The sequence below is a fragment of the Lolium perenne genome, chromosome 7 (assembly GCF_019359855.2).
Source record: "Lolium perenne isolate Kyuss_39 chromosome 7, Kyuss_2.0, whole genome shotgun sequence".
In the NCBI taxonomy this organism is placed as follows: Eukaryota; Viridiplantae; Streptophyta; class Magnoliopsida; order Poales; family Poaceae; genus Lolium; species Lolium perenne.
The window spans coordinates 93,891,107-93,916,599 of NC_067250.2; the positions used below are offsets into that span (position 1 = coordinate 93,891,107).

The 25,493-nt window shown below is 45.7% G+C and overlaps 2 protein-coding genes across 2 annotated transcripts; one reads left to right on the forward strand and one right to left on the reverse strand.

Moving 5' to 3' along the window:
- The first annotated feature begins 5,626 nt into the window (after positions 1-5,626).
- On the forward strand, positions 5,627-7,306 carry LOC139833368 (uncharacterized). Its single transcript, XM_071823639.1, has one exon. The coding sequence runs from the start codon at positions 5,708-5,710 to the stop codon at positions 7,190-7,192; it is 1,485 nt and encodes a 494-aa protein (XP_071679740.1). The 5' UTR covers positions 5,627-5,707; the 3' UTR covers positions 7,193-7,306.
- A 14,069-nt stretch (positions 7,307-21,375) lies between these two features.
- Positions 21,376-23,858, reverse strand: LOC127315828 (protein FAR1-RELATED SEQUENCE 5-like). The gene is made up of 3 exons (XM_071823975.1): positions 23,700-23,858; positions 23,501-23,617; positions 21,376-23,415 (listed from the first exon to the last, which is right to left on the reverse strand). The coding sequence occupies exons 1-3, from the start codon at positions 23,856-23,858 to the stop codon at positions 21,376-21,378; spliced, it is 2,316 nt and encodes a 771-aa protein (XP_071680076.1).
- Between the last annotated feature and the right edge of the window lie 1,635 nt (positions 23,859-25,493).

Below are 25,493 nucleotides of genomic sequence, written 5' to 3' on the forward strand. Positions count from 1 at the left end.
GTGAGTAGTCCTCCATGGGACCATGGGTCCATAGGAGTAGATAGATGGATGTCCTCTCCTTGTTGTGCTTCATGTATAGATCTTGTGAGCTGCCTAACATGGTCAAGATCATCTATTTGTAATTGCTAAATTTTGGTTTGATGTGGATCCGATTTATAGAGAGATTGCTTTGGTTGAGCTTATGTATTATATTATTATGATCTTGCATGCTTTCTGTTTCTAGTAGATGCTTTGGCCAAGTAGATGCTAGCGACTCCAAGAGGGAGTATTTATGCTCGATAGTGGGTTCATGCCTCTATTTAACCATGGGAAGTGACCTTGTTTTCTACGGTTGTAGATGTGTTGTTGCTACTAGGAAGAAAACAGCAGTGTTCTATTCAAGGGTAGAATCGTTTACTTTACACACATTGCTTAAAGCGATAGTACGTTGCTTGCAACTTAATACTGGAGGGTGTCGCGGATGTAATCCTAAAGGTGGATTATTAGTCATAGATGCAGTTGGATTACGGTCTATGTATATTGTTGTAATGGTCGCATACTTTCATAGCATGTATTCTGCACCAACCATTAGCGTAGAATCTCTGTTTGTCAATTTTCCATGTGTAATTTGTTTACCCAGCATATTTATTTTATTGGGGAGGCGCCTCTAGTGAACTGTGGACCCCGGTCCTTCTTCTTTTAATTGCTATCTTCTACAGAATTTTTCTGTTATGTTCTCTGCAAACAATTCTTCTTCCACACGGTTTGTTTAATCCTTTGTTTTCAGCAAAACCAGTGAGCTTGACAACCTCGCTGAAAGTTGGGGACAAAGTACTTGGTTGTTTGTGTGCAGGTCTCCACGTTGCTACTGACGCCGGTAGTGCGCCCTGCCACGAGTTGGTTCGCAACACCTCGGGAGGGAACATTTTTCTCCTACTGGTCGATAAACCTTGGTTTCTTACTGAGGGAAAACTTCCTGCTGTGCTCATCATACCTTCCTCTTGGGGTTCCACTCAACGTTGCGCATAAATTCTCCTTCATCAACTCCGCGCTCAGCAATATGATACAGTATATATACTATCATGTCATGTATGAGGTGCAAATTGACCAATAAGATGAGACAACCAACAATATCCGACCGAAGTCACTCAAACTCCAAGTTTTGACCAAAACATGACTTAAGAGCAAGATGGAAATGGCTATAGATGAGTGTAGGTTTGAGTTTAGAGGGCTCAAACTGAATATGGTATATGATCACTCAAGTTTGTAAGATAAGCAAATAAAAGCCAAACTAGAGTGATTTCCGATAATTACACATAGATGTCAAATAAAGTCCATTAAGATCCAAATAACACCAACTCTTCACAAAGAAGAGGGTGATGGCCTAGGACACCATGTATGAGTGTTATGGTATGGTACCGCGAAGATATATCTTGGATCCAAAACAAATACTCGTCAATGAAGCTCACATATCAACACATGATATAAAGAGAATGAATATTTACTATTGGCATTATGGGGTCGGGATAGCTCAATAACTTAAACCGCACCCCCCTTATCTCCATCGCCACATCTAAACCAAATAGAGTATTGAAATGAAAGTGTGTTTGCAAGGTGGTCAAGCTATACTCTTTGAATCAATGATATTTAGCTCATTCCTCAAATAGCAAAACCTTGCTTCATCAAGAGGTTTCGTGAATATATCGGCAAGTTGGTCTTTGGTTGTAACATAGCATAGCTCAATATCACCACGGGCAACATGATCGCTAATGAAATGAATCCATATCTCAATATACTTCGTTCTTGAATGTTGCACCGGATTATAAGCAATCTTGATGGCACTTTTATTGTCACATAAAATAGGCACTTTGTCACAAGTGACACCATATTCCTTCAAAGTTTGCCTCGTCCATATAGAACAATTGAGTGCATCCACTTGCGGCAACAACATATTCGGCTTCGGTGGTGGAAAGAGTTATACAATTTTGCTCCTTAGAAGACCAACACACCAAGGACCTACCAAGGAATTGGCAAGCCCCGGAGGTTGATTTCCTATCATCCTTGTCTTCCGCCCAATCCACATCGGTGTATCCATTAAGATAAAACTTGAGCCTTTAGGATACCAAAGACCATATCTTGGGGTATCAACCAAATATCGAAAGATTCTTTTGAGCGCCATCATGTGGCTCTCCTTAGGAGAAGCTTGATATCTTGCACACACACCAACACTCAACACTATATTCGATCTAGATGCACAAAGGTAAATCAAGGATCCAATCATGGAGCGATATACCTTTTGATCCACCTCTTTACCATTGGGATCTAGTGTAAGATGACATTTGGTAACCATTGGAGTGGCTACACCCTTCATTTCCGTCATATTGAACCTTTTGAGCATGTCTTTGAGATATTTTGCTTGATTGATGAAAGTTCCTTCTCTCAATTGCTTGATCTGAAAACCAAGAAAGAACCCCATCTCTTCCATCATAGACATCTCAAACCTATCGGTCATAAGCTTTGAAAATTCATCACTGAAAGCTTTATTAGTAGAGCCAAAGATAATATCATCAACATATAATTGGCAAACAAAAAGCTCCCCATTAACCCTCTTAGTAAAAAGAGTAGGATCGATTAGCCCAACATCAAAACCACGTTCTAACAACAATTCTTTAAGGTGCTGGTACCAAGCTCTAGGAGCTTGTTTGAGACCGTAAAGTGCTTTATAAAGCTTATAGACATGGTTAGAAAAGTTAGGATCCTCAAACCCCAGGGGTTGCTTAACATAAACCTCTTCATGCAAAAGACCATTAAAAATGCAATTTTCACATCTATTTGTTACAACTTAAAATTATGATGTGATGCATAAGCAAGAAGAATACGGATGGACTCAAGGCGAGCCACGAGAGCATAAGTTTCACCAAAGAAAATTTCTTCAATTTAGGAGAAACCTTGAGCTACCAATCCTGCCTTGTTCCTCACCGCGGGCCGACGCAAACGGACGCTCGCGGACATTTTAACCGTCCAAAATGGGTCGGCCCATTGGATATGCCCTAAGTCTGCACTTCACCTTTTCCCTCAGCCCGTGTTTGTACTTTACTTTTCGGTTCGGGCCCTCTCTTCCATACATGTTGGATATGTTAGCCAGCAGATAAAAAATACTGGCACTATGATGACACTTTTTTCACACCGCTTCTAACATTATGATGATGTCACATGATTGCAAGGAGACTTGCATTTAGGCACAACTCTCAGAAAACTTGTTGATTATAGAATTAACGAAACTATCAGGTTATCATTTTTTTCAAAAACAAATGCCAAAATCCTAAAAGAAATTATAGTCACGAAATTATTTAGTAGTAGGTATCAGGTTATTCAGCCGTACCTGCCTGATTATTTAGCTGCAAAATTTGTATTGTACTTGCTAAATTTTATTTACAAATTTTAGCATCTAACTACCAAATTCACATTGTCAAGCTCCCAAATTAAAACTACCTAGCCACCAAGTTCCTAATAGTACATAGCTGCCGAATTCACACCGTCTAGCTGCCAAATTTCTAATACATAGCTGCCGAATTCACACTGCCTAGCTGCCAAATTCCTACTACATAGTAGCTGCCAAATTTTTATTATGCTTGCTAAGGGCTTCTTTGATTCAAAGGATTGGCATAGGAATTGTGTAGGATTTAGTTCCTATGGGATAATTTCTTATACATGTTGTTTGATTCATAGGAACATATGCTATAGGAAAAAATCTTATATGAATCTTGTAGTGTAATTCCTATAGGAAAAAAGCATTAGCTCATACCTCATGGAAAAATTCCTTTGCTACAATCAAACAAACTTCATCTTCCTATAGGATTCAATTAGACATGTCATTCCAATCCTATACATTTCCTATTCCTATGCTTTTCCTATCCTTTAAATCAAAGGAGCCATAATTTCATTGACAAATTCTAGCACCTACCTGCCAAATTTCTGTTATACATCTACTTGTTGGCGCCAACCTCCTCGGTCTTGCTGGCAGCAGCCTCCTGCGCGTTCTCATCCGAGCTAGGCAGCGCTCTCCTTGCAGCGTGCTCATCGACGGACGCATCCTCCTCGAGCTCGTCGGCGACGGAAGCATTCTCCTCGATCTTGTCGGCACACGGCCACACCTGCAGCGTACTTTGCGGCTCGTCGGCGACAGACGCATCCTCATCGAGCTCATCGGTGCGTGGATAGACCCGACGCGTGCTTAGCGGCTCGCTGGCGACGGACGCATCCTCAATTCCTCATCGAGCTCATGGTCAAGTGGTTGCACCCGACGCATTCTTCGCAGCGCGCGTCTTCCCCGATGCGTGCACAACAGCTCGCGGCGGCGGAAGCCTCCTCCTATCGCTCGTCGGCTGCAGTCTCCGCCGACTCATGCTTGGCGCGCGCCGCGTCCCTTGACGTGTGCTCGGTGCCGCGTGGCCTCCCCAGGCGCGTGCTCGGCGGCGGCTGCTGAAGCGAACTCACTCTCATTGGCTAACGGCGGCGGTTTCCTCCTCGCTTGCTTGTCCGGCCCGGCACGGCTCTCCTCGCGTGGTCGTGTGGAAGAAAAAAATAGCGTCTTAAACAAAATTAGCGTGGATGAAGATTATAACGTGTTAATACCACGCTATTTTATAAAATAGTATTTCATAAAATATTAAAAAATAACAAATGTAGTATGTATACTAAAGCTAAAAAATTATCCACTTCACAACGATCAATAATTAAACTAACAAAATCTTGATCGCACTGAAAGACAAAGATTTATTAGTCAACAAGTAGACAAGTAGATAACTAATTAACATACTAACATGCAAACAATTAAAGAGCTAACTACATAGCAGAAGTACTAATTAATCAAAATGAGATGAACTAGATGGATGTAGCAGCTCATCACAATAAAAAAAATTAGAAGCAACTTCTTCTTAACCAGATTGCATCGGCAACTTTTACTCGGTGTGATGTTGATTTTTCTTATTCTTCAACATGTACGTTGTGTGAGGAGTGAGAATTGTCGATGTGCTTCTGTGGTTTCCAACGAGTTAAATGGCTACGGTTAGAATGGAGATTTCGAAAACTCGTGGGCCAAAAGATCCAAAATAAGTAGTCAGCTTCTCAATTTCCCTTTAAAAAATAGCATCGCTACAATGCTATAAAAATAGTACCGTTATAACGCTACGAAAAATAGCGCGCATAGCGCCGCTAATAGCGTGATTACCGACATAGCGAGCTAAATATGCATAGCGTAGCCTTCACTCTCCAATTACACTATAACACCGATATAACACCGAAATAGCACACTATTTTTTCGTTGGTCGTGTGAGAGAGATAGAGGGGATTACGTGGTTGGGGAGTGGATAAGAGCAACACATTAATAGATAAGGTGAGAGGGAGCTGCTAGGATCGATTGATTTTCCTGAATCGCGACGCACCGCCGCACTGAAGCGAAGGTGTGCGGCGCTTCTGGTTATATTTTCCCTTCTTTCATTTATCAGGTTACCGTACGCCGTTGGATGGGGAATGGAGTGTGGATGTGGCCGTTTGATTCAGTGTGGAGGGTGGATGTGGGTAAGTCACTGAATCGCAGATCCTCGCGTGCTCCTTCTGTCGAAAGCAGGCGGCTGTCCTAGTCTCGTATCACTCCGAGTTCAATCCCGTCTCGGTCTACAACTCCGATCCCAACCACCAATCCTCCCTTTAAATTCAGCCTAGATTAATGGACTTTGAAGACGAAGATCTCCAAGGCAGCGATATGGGATCGATGGACGGCTCCCTCCACGACGACGAAGATCTCCAAGGCAGCGATATGGGATCGACGGACGGCTCCTTCTACGACGACGAAGATGCCAGATCGATGGAGGAAGACGAAGATCGATCTGTGAAAGAGGAACCGATGATCGTCCCCCCGAAGGAGTACGCATACCTGAATCCTCCTGCTCATGTCTGCTCCGACGTCGTCGTGCGGCCGCCCTTCGTCCTCGTGGAGGACTTCGCCTACTTCGCCGACCGCGACAACACCACCACCGCCACCTGCAAGATGTCGGGTGGCAGGGGAGACTTCAAGGTCACCATATACACCGCCCCTCCGCCGCTCGTCTCCTACCTGTGCGTGCACGCCACCGCCTTTCACCACACCGAGTTCGCCATCGAGCCACAGATCATGACTACAGAGCCCAACAGCGGCCTCCTCCTCCTACGGGTCGTCATCGGCGACCATCACTCCGACGTCATGAACACCCGCAAGCGAGAGTACTTCGTCTACGACTTCCGCTCAGGCACCCCCTCGCTCACGCACCTCCCGCACAGTGGCAACCTTGGATTCAACGAAACCTCGCTCGCCATCGTGCGCAAGTGCAACAAACGCAGCGACAACAACCACGACGGCATCCTACGCCCCCATGGAGATGGATCTACGCATTCTGAGGAGGACGACCACAACTGCAGCAACTGCGACTACGTCGTCGCCGCACAGTGTCATGGCTTCGGGTATGGAAAACATTCTGCGATCTGCCTTTACCACTCTGATACCGGAACCTGGAGCAAGGAGCCGGTGGTAGCCAAGCGATACCTAGATCACGCCACTTGCAAGACAATCACCATCGGAGGAGATAAGGGCACGGTAGCCTGGGTCGATCTCTCGCGTAGTATCGTCTACTGTGACGTGCTCGACAAACGCCCCAAGGTTCGCTATGTCAGGCTGCCACGTCAGGGCGAGCAATTGGACTATGGTGATCCAAGGACAGTCCGGGATGTTGCCCTCGTCGGTGGCCGAATCAGGTATGTCGACCTGAAGCCCCGCTTCCAGCCGGGCTTCGAGTGCATCTACCATGGTTGGGAGGCCAGAATATGGAGCATCAACACCAGCAGTTCCTCGGCAAAGGATTGGAACGCCGACTACCAGCTCGATTCCTCTCACATTCCCGAATCGTCGCTGCCTAAGCTTAATGTCAGCGCAGATGCGGCACGGCCAACCCTGTCGAGCCTCCAGATAGGCCTACCGAACCTCAGCCTGCAAGATGATGGCATTGTTTACTTCCTCGCCAAGATTGACCACCGTGACAAAGACCACATAGCATGGGTGCTTGCTGTTGACATGAGGAACAAGACTATACAGGAAGTGGCCGAGTTCAGCGCCACCAGAACTGTTGGTTTAGCCAAGGCCTACAGTGCAAGTAGCATCTCCAAATATCTCCAAATATAGCATGGGTGATTGCTGCTGTATGTTGTCTGTTTATTTTACTTAGGATTATGGATAGCAAGGATCCCTCTAGACGCCTTTCCTTTATGTATGTCATCTAATGACTAATTTTCTCATTACTAACTCTCTGAGCAATAACGCTACACTTACGTAAATCTTCTTAAATCTTCTTACGAGATATATGTGAGCTGTATAACTCTTTATGAGATATATTATGTCAGTTGTACAATCCTCTGATTCCATAACTCGTTGGACCCTGGTGGTGTTAGCTGCGTCCTGTTTTCGACATCTGTTCAGTGATGCAAAAACTTAAAGATCTAGATATTTCAAAAAGTTACGCCATTTGGTCCTCCAACATCCCCCGAGTCATCTTAATCAGGACAAGAAGATGCATTACCAGAAAACTTGACATTTACATGTGCAACAAGCTGTGTCAGATAACACATTGGATATCTCATTGTTTCTTCATTTAGTTACTTATACTCCATTGAAACAATGAGATATTGTAAGCCCTATAAAACAGAGGGTGTCTGCTCCGGTACAACCCCCCCAAACTCCCTCAAACTCAGTTTGGGCTTAAGCGGGCTCAAACACAAGAACGGCTAAGATCGCTCGATACCCCTTCGTTATTAGTATAAAATACCGATACGTGGCACCGTACAAAATTCGTATAGCCCAATTCAATTAGTCAATTATACGAGATACAAGTACGGCACAGTTGTGGGACCCCCGGCGAGTTTGGCGGATCATGGTGGCCTGTGCACCATCGTGGTGGGCGCCGGCCGGCAATGGCAGATCGGAGACACCGGACAGTCCGGCCGTTACCCAGCCGGACAGTCCGGGTACGGCGGATATCCAGTTCATAGGGGAACGGACTGTCCGGGGCGCGGTTTACGTGATCGACCGGTCAGACTGTCCGGCATAGACGCCAGACAGACCGGTAATGTTGTTCCGGAGGAACATAAAATTTCCAGAGGCATTTGCCAATTCTATCGGCCTGTCTGGCCAGACGAGCCAGCCTGTCCGGCCAAGGAGTTACTGTACCAGCCAGACCGGCGTAGAGAACCAGCCAGGCCGGAAAATAATTAACGAATACTCGACGGCTTTTGGCACTGCATTCCGGTCTGTCCGGCCAGATCCACCAGCATGTCCGGGGACAAGACTTACAGGCAGCAGCTTCGGTCGGCCTGACCGGCGTCTTTCTCCGGTCTGTCCGGCAATGAATTAACACCAGCATTTCTCACAGGACAGATGTAAAGTTCTCTTTCAAGCTTGGGTTTTCCTGGTATGCAATGTCCAATTCCTTCGCCTATCTTCATTGCAAGTGAAGAAAAATGCAGATGACAAGTACCAAAGTTTTATCCATTGCGCGAAATGTCGAAACAGTTTTTGTGAACTCACTTTATGAGGCTACTGTTATCCCTTTTGTACCAGTTCAGTAATTTGTTGACCTAAGCTATTAATAAGTCCTAATCTTTGGGTATTATTTTTGACAAAGTCAATACACAATTGGTTTTGGGTAAATTGCTGCACCTGAAGTATTTTGAGATAAAGGTTTTCATACCAAGTTATTATCATCCGCAAAGGTGTTAACGGATTGTTTGCAAAAGTTTGACAACAAATTCTACGCAATAAAGATTATAGTGATGATGTCCACGGACAATAGTGAGACTATCCGGCACTTGATGATTGCATACATATTACACAAAGTATGGTATTCCATATGACGCAAATAGGTGTTGTAAAGTATAGTTTCCAAGTCATTACACAGCTAACTGAAAATAGAAAATAAAATGAACCAAGTCTCTTGAACACCGCCGGGAAACCTTCTACGGGACGAAAACCCGACCATATCCACTAGACCTTGGACCTAAGCATCATCTTCCTCGCCATTAGGGTTGAGTAGTTTATCTTTGATCCTATCCAGCTCGTTACTAGGTGAAAAAATTATTTCACCGACCATAACTTCTCTGGTAGAGTCAACGAGTGTCTGCAAAAATAAAGTAAGAGAACATGTTATGACATGTGCTGCTAGTTCATCATGTAAGTAGAATTTTGTTTTACCTACCTGTGTAATAGTGGTTCTAAATTCATCTCCATCCCATTCTTCCATACATTTTAGGACCCAAAGTCCACATGAGTTTATGTCATAATACAAGACAAGCAAAAAACAGTAAGTAACATTGCATTGTATATTAATATAGATGAAAATTAGTTGCGCCATGTACTCACCCATCCTTTTGTCTTGTCATTTTGTATTGTTTTATAGGCCAGTTCGAAGGATCAGGAAAACCATGATCTGCTTTTGCTATGTCATAAGAAATTTCGGTTCTCTGAAGTAAAACGAGTAGTTAAGATTAAGTAAGTAATGATTAATATTTGAACAAAATACTTATGACATAGTAAAGTAGTATGAAAACATACCAATGCTTCAATGACATGTATGTAACTGCGAAGAACATAGAGGGAATCTAATACTTGAAATTCCTTCTTGGGTACATGCATCACGACGGTGACCCAATGATTGCCATTAACGTTTACTGCGAGATAGTACTGCAATAAAAATGTGTAAGTATGTTTCAATATACACTGAATGAATTATGTACACCATTGCATTGCATGTGCTTGTACCTTCGGTTTATGGAAATACTCGTCCATGCATCTGTGAATGGCTCGATCCTTCTCTATTTCGATCTGGGGGTGACCGGGTGGAAAATAATCTCTACCCCTCATCTTCCCTTATATGAGATGCGTCGACCTCCATGTGGTGGACAGGACACGATCATCTGGAACACGACGAGACAAGTGTCGCACATAAGCATTGATGACCTGCAAAAATTATTGGTACACACAACTAATTAGCCCTTCAATCAAGAAAATTATTGTGTAATACAACAGGGATAAAAAATTTGTTTTTACATCGCCCATCAACCAGTCATGGGTTATAATAGATGCAACATGGTGGGCAGTCAGCACGAGTCCTTCACAAGAGTAAACTTTTTTGTTGCGGCGTCGGGAGCACTTTGATAGTTCTTTTACAAGTGACACGGTAGCTTCGACGTGATCTTCAGTCAAATCATTAACCTGAAGTAGTGCATCTAGTGAATGGAAGTTACCTGCAACGAACAAGTAACGGGTGAACTGTGGTTAGTGAAATGCAAAGGTCGTTAAGAAATTTGCATGTGACACGAACAAACTTACCCTCAGAATTTTTCTCATCTCGGATTTGACGCTTGTTTGCCATTTTTTCAGACAAGTAAGGGGACCGGACCTTTGCGGATGGCATGCGCTTCCGCTTGTGAGGTTCATTTGGCTTTGCAGATACAAATGCTCCAGACGATAATGAGGATGGCGATCGAGCGGGAACATCATTTGTAATTTCGATAGGATTTTTTTTGTCACCCTTGCTGCAATTAAACAGTACAGATGGTTGAGGATCATCGACCATTAATTTGCGTGCAACAGGTGGTGCAGGTGTGCTGCCATTTGCATTGTCTAGCTCGTCCTCGTTAACAACATCGTCGTCAACATCCTCGTCCTTCTGAACTGATGTGAAGTACTTTGATGGATAAACTCCCTTATGGCTGCTCTCGCTTTCCTTGTCCCCTTCAGACGTGCCTTTGTTCTCACATCTATAAATGATCCCCTCCTGATTTAACTTTGCAATAACTCTGTGCAATGGAAAAAAAAATGTGTCATGGCAGGTCCAAAATGAATGATCCGTGCATAATTAAACTCGCCACATTTTTACCTCTGCGCATGAATCTGCTATAGTTGCAATCTGCTTACGGACAAGAGTAAGCTCCCCAGACATGCGATTAACCCTTTCCAAAAGTTGCTCCATGTAAGGGGGGTTTTTCGCAGGAGCTTTTGTGGCCTTCCTTGAAATGGATGTTTTTCTCCCAACACTATTTCCTATGTTTTTTTTTGAGAGTCTATGCTCCGCAGTAATATCATTGTCAATCTGCATGTTACAAAATCAAATTATTTATTGTTGTTAAACATGAGCTGCTGAAACAAATATGAACAAGAAACAATTGTTTACATTTCCCTTCCCACGGCCATATTGCGCGTCGGAGGCGTCTCTCTTCTTCCCTTCTACTTCGGTCCAGTTCTTCATCAATGGGTACATACATACCAGTGGGTTAAAGGCTGGTGCACCAGGAGGTTGCACCTTCTCCCAATACATGTACTGCAGAAGAAAAGATATTAAGAATGACTAAGAAATAGTTGTGACCAAAAAACTGCAGTTAAATATTACCTGACTAAGAAATATTACGGTTTACCTGTAATGCCGCCATGTTTCCTTTTGGCCACTGCCTCATTACTCGTCCACCTTTACACTGCCTTAAGCCCTCCAAGGTGTACTCCAGAGTGAATGAGTTCCAGTTTATCTTCCTAGCTCGATCGAGGTCTTCTACCAATGCATACATCGGCTGTGAAATTACCGTACTAGAGTACGGTGCAAGTACTGTGGCGAGAAGCACCATGATGGCCTTGCGTACAAAATCGTCATCCGAGCCACCACGAAGCTCAACATCCATTATTAAATCATCAATTAAGAGATTCTCTGTTGACGGATCGAGCCAGTCAGGTGGTATCCGTCCCTGCGCTTCTTTGCCTTCTTGAGCAATTATGGCCACAGCATTCAAACCTTTGTCCTCTAAACCAAATAATGCGTAGATTTCTTTGCCTCCTAGGGAAATATGGTCCTTTCCCTCATTTAACCCAAATGTATTGGTTTCAAGATCAAAAGCTTGCACTAGAAACTTCAGCACAGACTGCCGCATCTTTATCCTTGGCATTTCGAGCATACAATGTACACCAGAGCCAAAAAGTGCACCTCGTTGTTCGTTTGACATGTTGTCAACAAAGCTGCACCATTTTTCAACCGAGCAAGGAACTTCGTCAACTACTTCCATCCTGTATATAACATACATGATTATAGCAATTAGAAATTGGCAATTGTGTTTTGTACTTTTTGGTGGTGATACTACGGGTGTAACAGTAACAAAAATATGGGACTAGAACAAGGTGATGCGAGAGCGGTGTATAAATAAATATAAGCATCCCTACTGATTCATGAATTTTAAGTACTGAATACATGGAAATATAAGTAATACTGTCTCAAATAGAATACTTATTAACTAAGACAGGATTGGTAATACAATGCCATTACCGGACATGCCGGCCAATGCCCCGGACAGGCCGGACAAAGCCCCGGACAGGCCGAAACAGCAACGGACAAGCTGGACTACAAATCCCGGACTGTCTGGCTCGCTCGCCGGACTTGCCGGGGACGTTGACGGACTGGCTGGCGTGTAGGGGAACGGACAGGCCGGCGTCGGGAGCTCAACGGACTGCCCGTCGTGGTGAGCAACGGACAGGCTAGTAGTGAATACCCGGACTGTCCGGTAGATCTGTAAGACAGCGATGAACCCTACTCTGAACCCTAATACCCTATTTTCGCCATTGTTTACAGATTACTATGATCTACATACGCAAAGGATTGAAGAACTTGTACTATTGCAGAACCCTACCATTAATCTACCTGCCGCATTGATGAACCTTAGGGTTTTGATGTGTAATACCTTGTACGATGCTTCCAAGTTGTAGATGGTGCAGAACTTGGACGCGACGTGAGTGATTTCGTCGGCACTCATCGGAGTGGCGAGCCACGACGGGTCATGCACCTCCCTTCGAGGCAAGGCGGCGAGCGGAAGACTTTTTTCCGATGGCGGTGGTGTCAAGGTGAGGAGTAGTAGATTTGTTGCGTCGTGGAGGTGGGGCGTATATATATAGGGCCAGCATGTCTCGGATGGAGCGGTTTTGTCCCACGTAAATCGCGGTAGTTGCAACAGATGCTTACGCCGGACAGTCCGGCCAGATCACATATCTTGTCCGGCGATGAAGGCCCTGCCAATTCGCGATTGGGCCGGCCCGTGAGTGCAAAAACAAAAAATAAGACGCCGGACAGTCCGGCTTATAGACAGCCAGACTGTCCGGTAAAGTTTAAATTACCAAATTATTTTTCATTCATATTTGAACATATTTTATAATTTTTTTTGTTGAATCATGTGAAATATATCTATTTGAACTCAGCGAAACAAGATTGGACCATTTCGAGAAAGTCAAAAAAATCAACAACTCAGAAATCGGTCCCATAGGTAGGCCTAACAGAGCCATTTCTAAAAAGATGATTTTTTTGACTTATTTAAAATCAGCCAAAAAATAATAAAAAAGTTAATATACCATAAAGTTGACAAAATTCAGTGCTGATCGCGTCAAGGATGTGGTCCAAACTAGGGTTTTCATGCAATACCGTTTTAACCCCAAAACCCGTGGTTTCGGCTCCTTCCAACCATGGGGTGACCTTGGAAAGCACACAAACATGGGAAGACCTTAGGAAACATGTGTGCGACATGCCACCATGCAAGTGTGCCATATATGTTTCATGGTGATCCCATGGCGGGGAGACGCCGAAACAAGGGTTTTAGGGTCAACATGGATCTAACATGGCCTGAAGTAGATGTAACCACCTCGGATGTGGCAAATATTTGGCACACTTTTGAATGGTGGGATGGCCCACCCTTTCTAACCATGGTTTTCTAGGTTGGATTTCTGTTTCATGGTGATCCCATGGCGGGGAGACGCCGAAACAAGGGTTTTAGGGTCAACATGGATCTAACATGGCCAGAAGTCGATGTAACCACCTCGGATGTGGCAAATATTTGGCACACTTGTGAATGGTGGGATGGCCCACCCTTCCTAACCATGGTTTTCTAGGTTGGATTTCTGTTTCATGGTGATCCCATGGCGGGGAGACGCCGAAACAAGGGTTTTAGGGTCAACATGGATCTAACATGGCCTGAAGTCGATGTAACCACCTCGGATGTGGCAAATATTTGGCACACTTGTGAATGGTGGGATGGCCCACCTTTCCTAACCATGGTTTTCTAGGTTGGATTTCTTTTTCATGGTGATCCCATGGCGGGGAGACGCCGAAACAAGGGTTTTAGGGTCAACATGGATCTAACATGGCCTGAAGTCGATGTAACCACCTCGGATGTGGCAAATATTTGGCACACTTGTGAATGGTGGGATGGCCCACCCTTCCTAACCATGGTTTTCTAGGTTGGTTTTCTGTTTCATGGTGATCCCATGGCGGGGAGACGCCGAAACAAGGGTTTTAGGGTCAACATGGATCTAACATGGCCTGAAGTCGTTGTAACCACCTCGGATGTGGCAAATATTTGGCACACTTGTGAATGGTGGGATGGCCCACCCTTCCTAACCATGGTTTTCTAGGTTGGATTTCTGTTTCATGGTGATCCCATGGCGGGGAGACGCCGAAACAAGGGTTTTAGGGTCAACATGGATCTAACATGGCCTGAAGTAGATGTAACCACCTCGGATGTGGCAAATATTTGGCACACTTGTGAATGGTGGGATGGCCCACCCTTCCTAACCATGGTTTTCTTGGTTGGTTTTCTGTTTCATGGTGATCCCATGGCGGGGAGACGCCGAAACAAGGGTTTTAGGGTCAACATGGATCTAACATGGCCTGAAGTCGATGTAACCACCTTGGATGTGGCAAATATTTGGCACACTTGTGAATGGTGGGATGGCCCACCCTTCCTAACCATGGTTTTCTAGGTTGGATTTCTGTTTCATGGTGATCCCATGGCGGGGAGACGCCGAAACAAGGGTTTTAGGGTCAACATGGATCTAACATGGCCTGAAGTCAATGTAACCACCTCGGATGTGGCAAATATTTGGCACACTTGTGAATGGTGGGATGGCCCACCCTTCCTAACCATGGTTTTCTAGGTTGGATTTCTGTTTCATGGTGATCCCATGGCGGGGAGACGCCGAAACAAGGGTTTTAGGGTCAACATGGATCTAACATGGCCTGAAGTCGATGTAACCACCTCGGATGTGGCAAATATTTGGCACACTTGTGAATGGTGGGATGGCCCACCCTTCCTAACCATGGTTTTCTAGGTTGGATTTCTGTTTCATGGTGATCCCATGGCGGGGAGACGCCGAAACAAGGGTTTTAGGGTCAACATGGATCTAACATGGCCTGAAGTCGATGTAACCACCTCGGATGTGGCAAATATTTGGCACACTTGTGAATGGTGGGATGGCCCACCCTTCCTAACCATGGTTTTCTAGGTTGGTTTTCTGTTTCTTGGTGATCCCATGGCGGGGAGACGCCGAAACAAGGGTTTTAGGGTCAACATGGATCTAACATGGCCTGAAGTCGATGTAACCACCTCGGATGTGGCAAATATTTGGCACACTTGTGAATGGTGGGATGGTCCACCCTTCCTAACCATGGTTCTCTAGGTTGGTTTTCTGTTTCATGGTGATCCCATGGCGGGGAGACGCCGAAACAAGGGTTTTAGGGTCAACATGGATCTAACATGGCCTGAAGTAGATGTAACCAACTCGGATGTTGCAAATATTTGGCACACTTGTGAATGGTGGGATGGCCCACCCTTCCTAACCATGGTTTTCTAGGTTGAATTTCTGTTTCATGGTGATCCCATGGCGGGGAGACGCCGAAACAAGGGTTTTAGGGTCAACATGGATCTAACATGGCCTGAAGTCGATGTAACCACCTCGGATGTGGCAAATATTTGGCACACTTGTGAATGGTGGGATGGCCCACCCTTCCTAACCATGGTTTTCTAGGTTGGATTTCTGTTTCATGGTGATCCCATGGCGGGGAGACGCCGAAACAAGGGTTTTAGGGTCAACATGGATCTAACATGGCCTGAAGTCGATGTAACCACCTCGGATGTGGCAAATATTTGGCACACTTGTGAATGGTGGGATGGCCCACCCTTCCTAACCATGGTTTTCTAGGTTGGATTTCTGTTTCATGGTGATCCCATGGCGGGGAGACGCCGAAACAAGGGTTTTAGGGTCAACATGGATCTAACATGGCCTGAAGTCGATGTAACCACCTCGGATGTGGCAAATATTTGGCACACTTGTGAATGGTGGGATGGCCCACCCTTCCTAACCATGGTTCTCTAGGTTGATTTTCTGTTTCTTGGTGATCCCATGGCGGGGAGACGCTGAAACAAGGGTTTTAGGGTCAACATGGATCTAACATGGCCTGAAGTCGATGTAACCACCTCGGATGTGGCAAATATTTGGCACACTTGTGAATGGTGGGATGGTCCACCCTTCCTAACCATGGTTCTCTAGGTTGGTTTTCTGTTTCATGGTGATTTAATAGGATAGCAAATAAAGAAAATTAGTTTTCATGTTTTCTTTAAAACATATTTAATTCTCAAGTAAATTAGTTAAATCTTAATAACACTTATAAAACCCTAGTTTCTAATTAAACCCTAACTAGTAATTAGTTTAATTCTTAAACCTCTAAAAAAAATTAATAGCATGTCAAAATTATTAATAAATTTATTTCAAGTACTTAATCACATTAATTCTAGTACCAAGTATTACTTTAGGAATTGGATCATAAGTTAGAAACCCTAGTTTATAATTTATTACATAAAATAATGCACCGGACTGTCCGGCTAGTTATGTGCCAGCATGTCCGGGCGTGTAAAATGGGCCGGCCCACGCGGACTATCGGTTTGTGGCCCAGTCCAGACACCGTCGCGGGGGCCAGACTTGATGTCCTACGGCGCCGGCCTGTCCGGTCCCTGTCTGACGGGCCAGCCCACTACATAAACGCATTTCGATCTTCCCCATCTCTCGTCTCTCTATTCCACGAAGAGGGGGCGCGGCCGCCGAACCCTAACAACCGCCGGTGTCCTCCATCCTCCAACCTCCTCCCACCCATTACATTCACCCCCGGCCGTTTCTCTCCGCCGAAATCGAAGATCCACCCCCGATCTACTTCTCCACCAAGCATTTTACATCCTGCCCGAGTCAAGACCGGCGGCTCGGGGAGTAGGACATGGCAAGGACGAAGAATGTTGGCCCCATAGGTATGGTCCCTGAGTTTTTCATCTCCCATCCTCCAACCTCCAAATTATCTCGGATGGTTTACCTCGGATGGGTGCTATATATTGTGATTAAACAAATAAATCTCTTCTGGACTTACAAGTTACCAAAGTAGATTAAATAAATCTCTTCTGGACTTACAACTAAAAATGCTCCCTTGACAAAAGAAAGATTAAGGGAGAGAAAAGGAGAGTAAATTTCACAAACCTACACGTATAATAAGCTGTTTCATAAATCCATAAGTACTTTTGCAATTCGTATCAAACTGATTCTTAAACTTGCAGTTACTTGATAGTTTTAACAAAAGCCTGCATGCTATAGTTTTGTGATATTTTGCTTTAAATGGTTGTGGCCTGCATGCACTGTGGATTATTACTACTAGTTCATTTGGATGATTGTATGGGAAGAATGTTAGCAGTGGTAAAAAGGGAAACTTCAACAAATTCTAGAAATGAAGAAAGTAAACTTTGTCCATCTAGCGTTCTGGTTTGCTAATCTCTAGCCCTTCTCTACCCATGCTTCATTCTTCCCAACCCATCATCCGTATGATGTAGCCCAAACCTGTCTGTACCATTCACAGCAGAGTTTCACAAAAGTAATTTTTTACCTCGGATGGTTTTAAGTTATATTTTCTTAGTTCTACACGTAGAAAAGAGGTTACCATATACGTGCATTGCATATCCTTGAATTAGTCTAGCTCCGCCCATGCTTGTTAGGGTACATAGAGTAGGGCATATAACTTAAAACCATCCGACCGGCCTGGCCGGGCGATTATTGTGGCCTGTCCGGCGCCTTGGCCGGACAAACAAGCTCGATTGCCGGCCAGTCCGGCGACTTGTCCGGCCTGTTCCAGGGGCTTCAATCTACCATGACCGGCCTGTCCGGGCGGATCTTGCGGCCTGTCCGGCGCTTTGGCCGGACAAACAAAGCTCGATTGCCGGCCTGTCCGGCAACATGTCCGGCCTGTTCCAGAGGCTTAAATCTACCATGGCCGGCCTGTCCGGGCGGCTCTTCCGGCCTGTCCGGCTCCTAGTCCAGACAAACAAACTTAACTCTTTTACTATGAACTATACTATATGATGTATCATCTTTACTGCCTTACATTTAGACTTTTGTTGAAATGTAGGTACTCGCCGTGGTGACAGCTCGGATAGTGAAGAAAGAGCTCGACCCCGCAAGCGTCCGGTTATTGGTGATGAAGGACAAAGTGGAAGTGGTACAATTGACGAAGATGTTGAGGTTGAGAGTTCGGAAGAGGATGAGGATGTCAGTAAGGACGTGGATGACGGTGGAAGTGAGGAAGAGGAAGAGCAAGAGCAAGAGGATGAGGATGAGGATGATGATGAGGATCCGGTTCATCTTGAGGCAGTTCAGAAACGTCGCTATTCCAGCCGCAACACAACAACTAAGAATCCGGCTGGTTCTCGTGCTCGTGCTCCTGTTCAGTCTCGTGCTCCTGCGCCTGCTCGTGGATTGCCCATGCGTACTGGCTTAGTCATGGAGAAAAGAAGGCCAAAACACCCCAAAAACTACAAGTTGCAAGACTACAAGAAAATGTCGAAGAAGGATTACATTCTTGTAAGGAAAGCTGATATATTTGCGCAAAGAAAGAATGCTACTTATCCAAGGTTTTGGTCTCGTGTGCACCAAGATATCTATGAAAGCATAATTTTAAAGCATGCTATCCTTCCCCAGAAATCAGTCAACATGAAGTTCATTGATAGCAACAGTGCAAGCTTTCCAGGTTGTGTGGACTTAATTGATGCTATGGGGCTACGTGGCATTTTGACTCTTTCTCGAGACTGGAGTGAAGAAGCTGTAATGCAATTCTATGCCACGTGTCGGTTTGTTCCGGATGATGACAGGTCACTTGTATGGAGTACCGAAGGGACGCAGTTGAGTGTCACCTTCGAAGAGTTTGCCCACCTACTCAATATTCATACGGATGCAAATCTCTATAAGATCCATGCCAGATCGGACACATGTGAGTCAATGACCGGTGTTGCTCTTGCCCCTCTTCGTCGTGCGAATGCTGTTGTAACCGTAGACAATGCACAGAGCACATCTCTACTAGTGGCACCGTATCCTTTCATGCACAAGGTCATCAACATGGCGCTAGTTCCTAAGATTGGTGATAGGGAGAAGGTGAGGAACTTTGCCATAGACCTATTGGTTCGGATGCACACTCATGGTACCGAGAGGTTTGATTTGGCGGATTTTCTTTACGAACAAATCCGCCTTGCCTCTTATTTGCAAGATAGGACCTTCCCATATGCACCATACATCCAAGTGCTCATTGATGCGAAGTTTCAGCAGAAGATCTTCAAGGATTGCAAGCACAAAATGTGGACTCCTCAAACAGATGGCACTGGTGAGACCGCCGCCGCCGCTCGACCCTCCAAGAAAAAGCAAGCTGGTCCTTCTCGTGATCGTTGTACCATGCCTTCCAAGTTTGAGAAATTCATGGCAAAGACTCAAAAATTGCTCTTTGGGATTTGCAAATCCAATGCCGAAGAGATAGCCAAACTCAAATCAGTTGATCGTGTGAAAATCAACAAGTACAAAGCTCAAGTGCGTGAACTTGGTGGACAGGCTAGTGATGATGAAGTGGTTGCATCATCAAGCATCGCTTCTCCGAGGTATACATTTCCCACTAAACGCTATGCGGAGTACTTTGACAACGATTCAAGCGATGGAGATGGAGATGAGCCCGAGGGAAATGAAGGCGAGGCCCGTCATAGTTGAAGCAAGTAGAATGATAGTTTCCGTATGTAATGACAAAGTTGCATGTCTCGCTCAATCTTTGATTATTATTGGCATGTGAAACTTGTTTATCCATTACCTATGTGTAAGACTATGTTTCATCGATTTCATGTGTAAGACTATGTTTCATCAATTTCATGTGTAAGACTATGTGTGTTGGATTCCATGTGTATGATTTTATATGTTGTATTCCGTTAGCTATTGTTTTGTAATGGAATGCTTGTGATACTTCCTGTATTTTCATATGTGAATTTCGTTGACAATAAGTTTGCTTGTTTACACTGACTCTGTCATGTGTAAACCTTCAGCCGGACAGGCCGGGAAGTACAGCCGGACAGTCCGGCAAAAGAAATATGCTTGTTCTTACTCAAGCCGGACAGGCCGGACACGTGGGACGGACAGGCCGGCAAAGCAACGCATGGCCAAGCCGGCCAAACAAGGTCGCTGCACGGCCTGTCCGGTGACTTGTCCGGGCAGTTCCTGTAGCCCCTGGAACTTAACACCATCTCCGCCGGCCTGGCCGGCCGAATATCACGGCCTGTCCGGCGCCCTGGACGGACACATAGTACAGTCCGCCGGCCTGGCCGGTCACTTGTCCGGGGAGTTCCTGTAGCCCGTGTAACTTGACAGCACCTCCGCCGGTCTGGCCGGTCGAATGGGGCGGCCTGTCCGGCGCCCTGGACGGACACACAGTACATTTTGCCGGCCTGGCCGGTAACTTGTCCGGGCAGTTCGTGTAGCCCCTGGAACTTAACACGACGCTACCTGGCCTGTCCGGCGGTTTTACCAGCCTGTCCGCATCCTCGGCCGGACTTGCAGGAGAACATGCCGGTCTGTCCGGTGAATGGAAAACGTGCAACATGTTAGTCCGGCCAGGCCGGTGACATGTCTGGACAGTCCGTGGTGGTATTTTGTTTGACGTTTCTTAGTTGTGGAAACACATTGAAACTGAAATTTATATAATAAATCACAATGAATGGAAGTACATGAAAATAAAAAATGGTATAGAATCACAAATGGTTTCGGTCAATTACAATTAAGGCGAAGTAAATACATAATCTTCAACGTAAAGCGATAATTTTGTAATTTCGGTAGTGAAGATGCACTTCTACTTGTTTTCTTTTTCCATATACCTGCATTACAAAACAAAATTATTTAGTACTCGTTTAATATAGATTTAATTAATCGGTCTAGCTAAGAAAAATCTGTAAGCACACTTACTCTGGATGTTTTTTGCACAACTTTTTGTTCCGTTTGTTATGACCGATGACACCACAGGCGGTGCACCCCTGATTCCGGGTCTTACGCTCGTCGAACGCTAGTGGTCTACCATTTTTCGTCACGGGGTGATTTACCTCTTGTGCAGTTTTTGTGTTTTGCTTAGGTGCTCCTCTCGTGGTAACCTTATCGGGATCACCAATCGGAACTGCATTGCCTTAAAAATCATATGCGTCTTCTTCAGCGAAGGCTGTGTGACCATCATGTCCATTCTTTTTCGCATATTTTCTTGCTACTAAGCCCTTCATATATGCCATGAACTCATTATACATTGCTGGATCATCTACTACCGCATCCATAGCTTCCGCCGATACTGTTTCCATGTCGTTGTATCTTTTTCGCTTCCCCGGCCCTGAGTAACCGTACGCGAAAAGATCGCTTACGCCTTGCTTTGGCAATCCATTTCTTGCCAGTTTGGAGAATCGCCGAAGAACACAACAGTCCGGTATTTCGGACAATTTCAGGTGCTTCAATACATATAGGATATGCTTGCATGGAAGCCCCTTACGATTCATTCTTCGGCAGCTGCACTGTATTAACTCTTTCGGCTGATTAGGACTATACTCCACGATAAACGAGTATCTGCCGCTATTCCTCCATTTGACCATAAACTGTTTAGAGCCCCCTGTTCCCACATATTCCTCAAAAATCTCGAGGTCACCAAGCTTCTTCACATCCTGCTGCAAGATGTAGAAGTTGGCTGGACTGAAGGCATGGGCAAGAGCAACCTCTATCTCTTTGGATTCGATGAATCGCCACCGGTAAACTGCGGAGCAGATGCGGTCATCTTCGGCCTCGCTCTCACGGATGCGAACAATGGCATTCTCGTAATGCATTATCAAGTCAACTAGGGTCATACCATAATCCAGGTGAAGGTGAAGGCATGAGTTCAAACTCTCACTTCTCTGATTGCTTTTCATACCAAGGAAATATCCACCGGTCAGATACGTGGCAGCCCAAATTCTCTTCTTATTGTACATCCTTTTGAGCCATTCTTGGGTACTTTTTGTCTCCCACTTGCGACGAAACGCGCTCCATCTTTCCTTAAAAATGGCTTCTGAAGTGGCGTTGTATAAGAATGGCCGAAATTCCTTTAGCGACTTATGACCAAGGTGTCTCTTCATGTTTTTCTCTATGTGCCAAGTACATAGACGGTGCCACACGTCTGGAAGGACATTCTGAATAGCTAATATCATCGCGGCGTCCCCATCAGTAATAAGACCTTTGGGCTTCTTCTGACACATTGCAGTCAAGAATGTCCGAAGCAGCCAAGCATATGTATCTTCTGTCTCGTCTGACACGAGAGCGCATGCAAACACCGTAGTCTTACGATGATTGTTCAGGCCTACAAAAGGAATAAATGGCATAGCATACCGGTTCATCTTATACGTGCTATCAAACACCACCACGTCGCCAAAATCCTGATAGTCCTGCCGTGACTGAGAATCACACCAAAACATGCTTTTCAACCGTCCTTCATCATCCTTTTGGTAATCAAAAAAAAATTCAGGATCACTCTTCTTCCTCGCGACCATAATACCAAGTGCTGTGGCAGCATCACCCTTCGCAATAAGCTTCCTCTTCTCCCTGCAACATAGGTTGTACAGATCTCGTCTTACGAAGCCTACACCATCGTAGCCATGTCTTCTGAGAAAGTGTTTCATAATCATGTACTTTCTCATCCCACTTGCTCCCAAAGATAGTATCTCAGGTCTCTGGTACGGCTTAATCTTTCTGTGCGATCGAAGAAATGGTATTTTGTCCGGTCTAGCTGGTTTATGTCTGTGATTGCCGTAAAAACTTTTGACAACCCATACTCCTCTCGATAGGTCACGCTTCACGGTGAGATTGGCATTGCAGTTGCAACGAGTCTCGGGTCTTAGCCTACGACTGCGGCCTTCCTGCGTTAAAAGTTTTTCCTGACGTTTCCCTGCCCTGGAACAGACATACCGCCTTAACCGTATTTCTCCCTTACCACGTTTCCCTTGCTTTGCCCTCTTCAAAATGTCCTTTCGGATGCTGAAGCCATGCTCTCTCGCATAGCTGTTGTACCAGACAAAAGCCGCCGGTTCGGAAGAAAATGTCATGTCCAGTATTTTACAGTGCTCTTCCACAGAGTGCATCTTATATTCATTACTCACAATATCTGGATCTGCTTGACTGTGATGTTCACGCCCATTGTCAGCACCAGATATCACCTACACATGAGGGGAAAATAAGTCATAAAAGTTGTCGTTCCAACGGTAACATTGACGGTTTGCCATACTAAAACTATATACTTACTTCGCTCTTATTTTCAGAGCTTGATTCCTCGTGATGCAGTCCTACCTCCACGCTATATTCATCAAACCCAACCTCCATGTCTGAATACTCATCCTCCTCGTGACCACCGTATAGTACCTACACAGCCAAAAACAAAGAATGTAACATGTCACTTCATTGCTTCCATTCATTGGTAGCCATTAAAAAATAATCAACATACTTCACTCATGTTTTCTGAGGAGGCCGATGATGGAAGGTTCTCCCCAAAAGGAGGTACATTTTCATACATCCTGGATTTCGAACTATTCTCCGAAGTAGAATCATCATCGCCCGTATATCCGTCATCCCCGTCACTCCAAGTTGAGCTATAGTCCCCCATTTCTCCAAAAACTACACAAAACCCGCACGCAATAAAGAACTAATGCAAAATACTAAACAATAACGCAATGCAAATCACTATTTCATATTTAATACACTTAATTAAACCCACACGGACATCGGACAGTCTGGCAGAGAGACGCCGGCCTGTCCGCCGCTGGCCGGACTGTCTGGTTCTTGTGTGCCGGACTGTCTTCCGGGCGCCGGACACGCAAAATGATCCGCCGGACATGTCCGGGGGCAGAGATTCAAACTTACCTCCCGTCGTGTCCAGCGGAAGATCGGCTCGCCGGAGAGATCGTCGGGACGGCGTGCAGCAGAGGCGTCTCATCGAGCAGGCCCTCAAGATCGTGGAGATGAACGTGCCGAGATCGTCGGGAAGATATGCCGGAGGAGGTCTATGGTGACGGAGTGCGGCGCCGATGGCGGCTCGTCGAGCTCCGGGAAGATGCTTCTCGCTCGTCGGAGGAGTGCGACGGGACGGCGGCGTCAAGCTCATATGGCGGAGGAGTGCGGCGGTGATCGTGCGACGGGACGGAGGAGTGCGGCGGTTGCGACGGGGCGGCAGCCGGCTCGTGAGAACGATCAGTTCACGATCCTGGGAGGAAGACGCATACGGTATAGGTACGGTATACGAGTTCACATACGGGCGTCATACGGGCTTGGATATGGGTTTGGTGGGCTTTTGAGCCAAAACCAATTTTGGAGAGGGGGGGGGGGGGTTGTACTGAAGCAGACGCCAAAATAGAGAGCTTCCTATGGTAAGTTCTATGGTTAAGAGGCCAGTTTACGTACACTGATGTACCTCCTGTAGTCCTGTGTTTCCCTTTGTGACTATCCCTGTCTGCACTAGTCTATCACAGCAACTGGGTAGGCATCACATAGTACAACAATGCCTAAAAAAACCAATGAAATTCCTCCTTTTTGACGATCAAAACCCAGCGAAAACTGAACCATCCATGAAGCCTTGAATCTGTTGAAATATTGGGCCCATACACATTGGCCCATACTAGATTTCAGATTTCCCTATAAATCTCAAAGCCCACTTAGTGGCAGCCTTGTGAGTTTGAGCCCAAGTTGGTGGCAGCTCACTAGGGAGTGGCAAGAGGTGGGAAGTTTAGTCCCACATGGAAAGTTGGGAGGAAGTTAGACCACCTTATAAGGTGGGTTGTTCCACCACTAGTAAGTGAGTAAGAATAGGAGTGGTTCACGCGCGCTCCTCCTCCTCCTCGCTCGCTCGTCTCGTCTCGACACGACACGACGCGCGCCGCGCTCGTGGTGAGTGGTGAGTGGATTGAGCCTCGAGCCGAGACTTTCCGTGCGCGCTACGTGGGTGTGCCCCACGTTGCCTAGGGTTTCCTGAGCCTATATAATCTCTTGCCCGGCTACCGCAGAAACACATCTAATACACGAGTTAGGGTTTCCACCTCTCTCTGCTTGCGCCGCCATCGTAGCCTACTCCATCCCGCTCGCCGACGTGCATCGGTGAACGGGAGAGCAGGTCTCCGGAACCACTCGTCCTTGCGATCCTGTACGGGAGAGGGCGAATTAGGTTTTTGGGAAGCGCTCTGCGCGACTGCTCAAGCTCTTCATCACGGGTCGCCTTCCGTCCAAGTCGGGCGGTGCTGCCTACCGT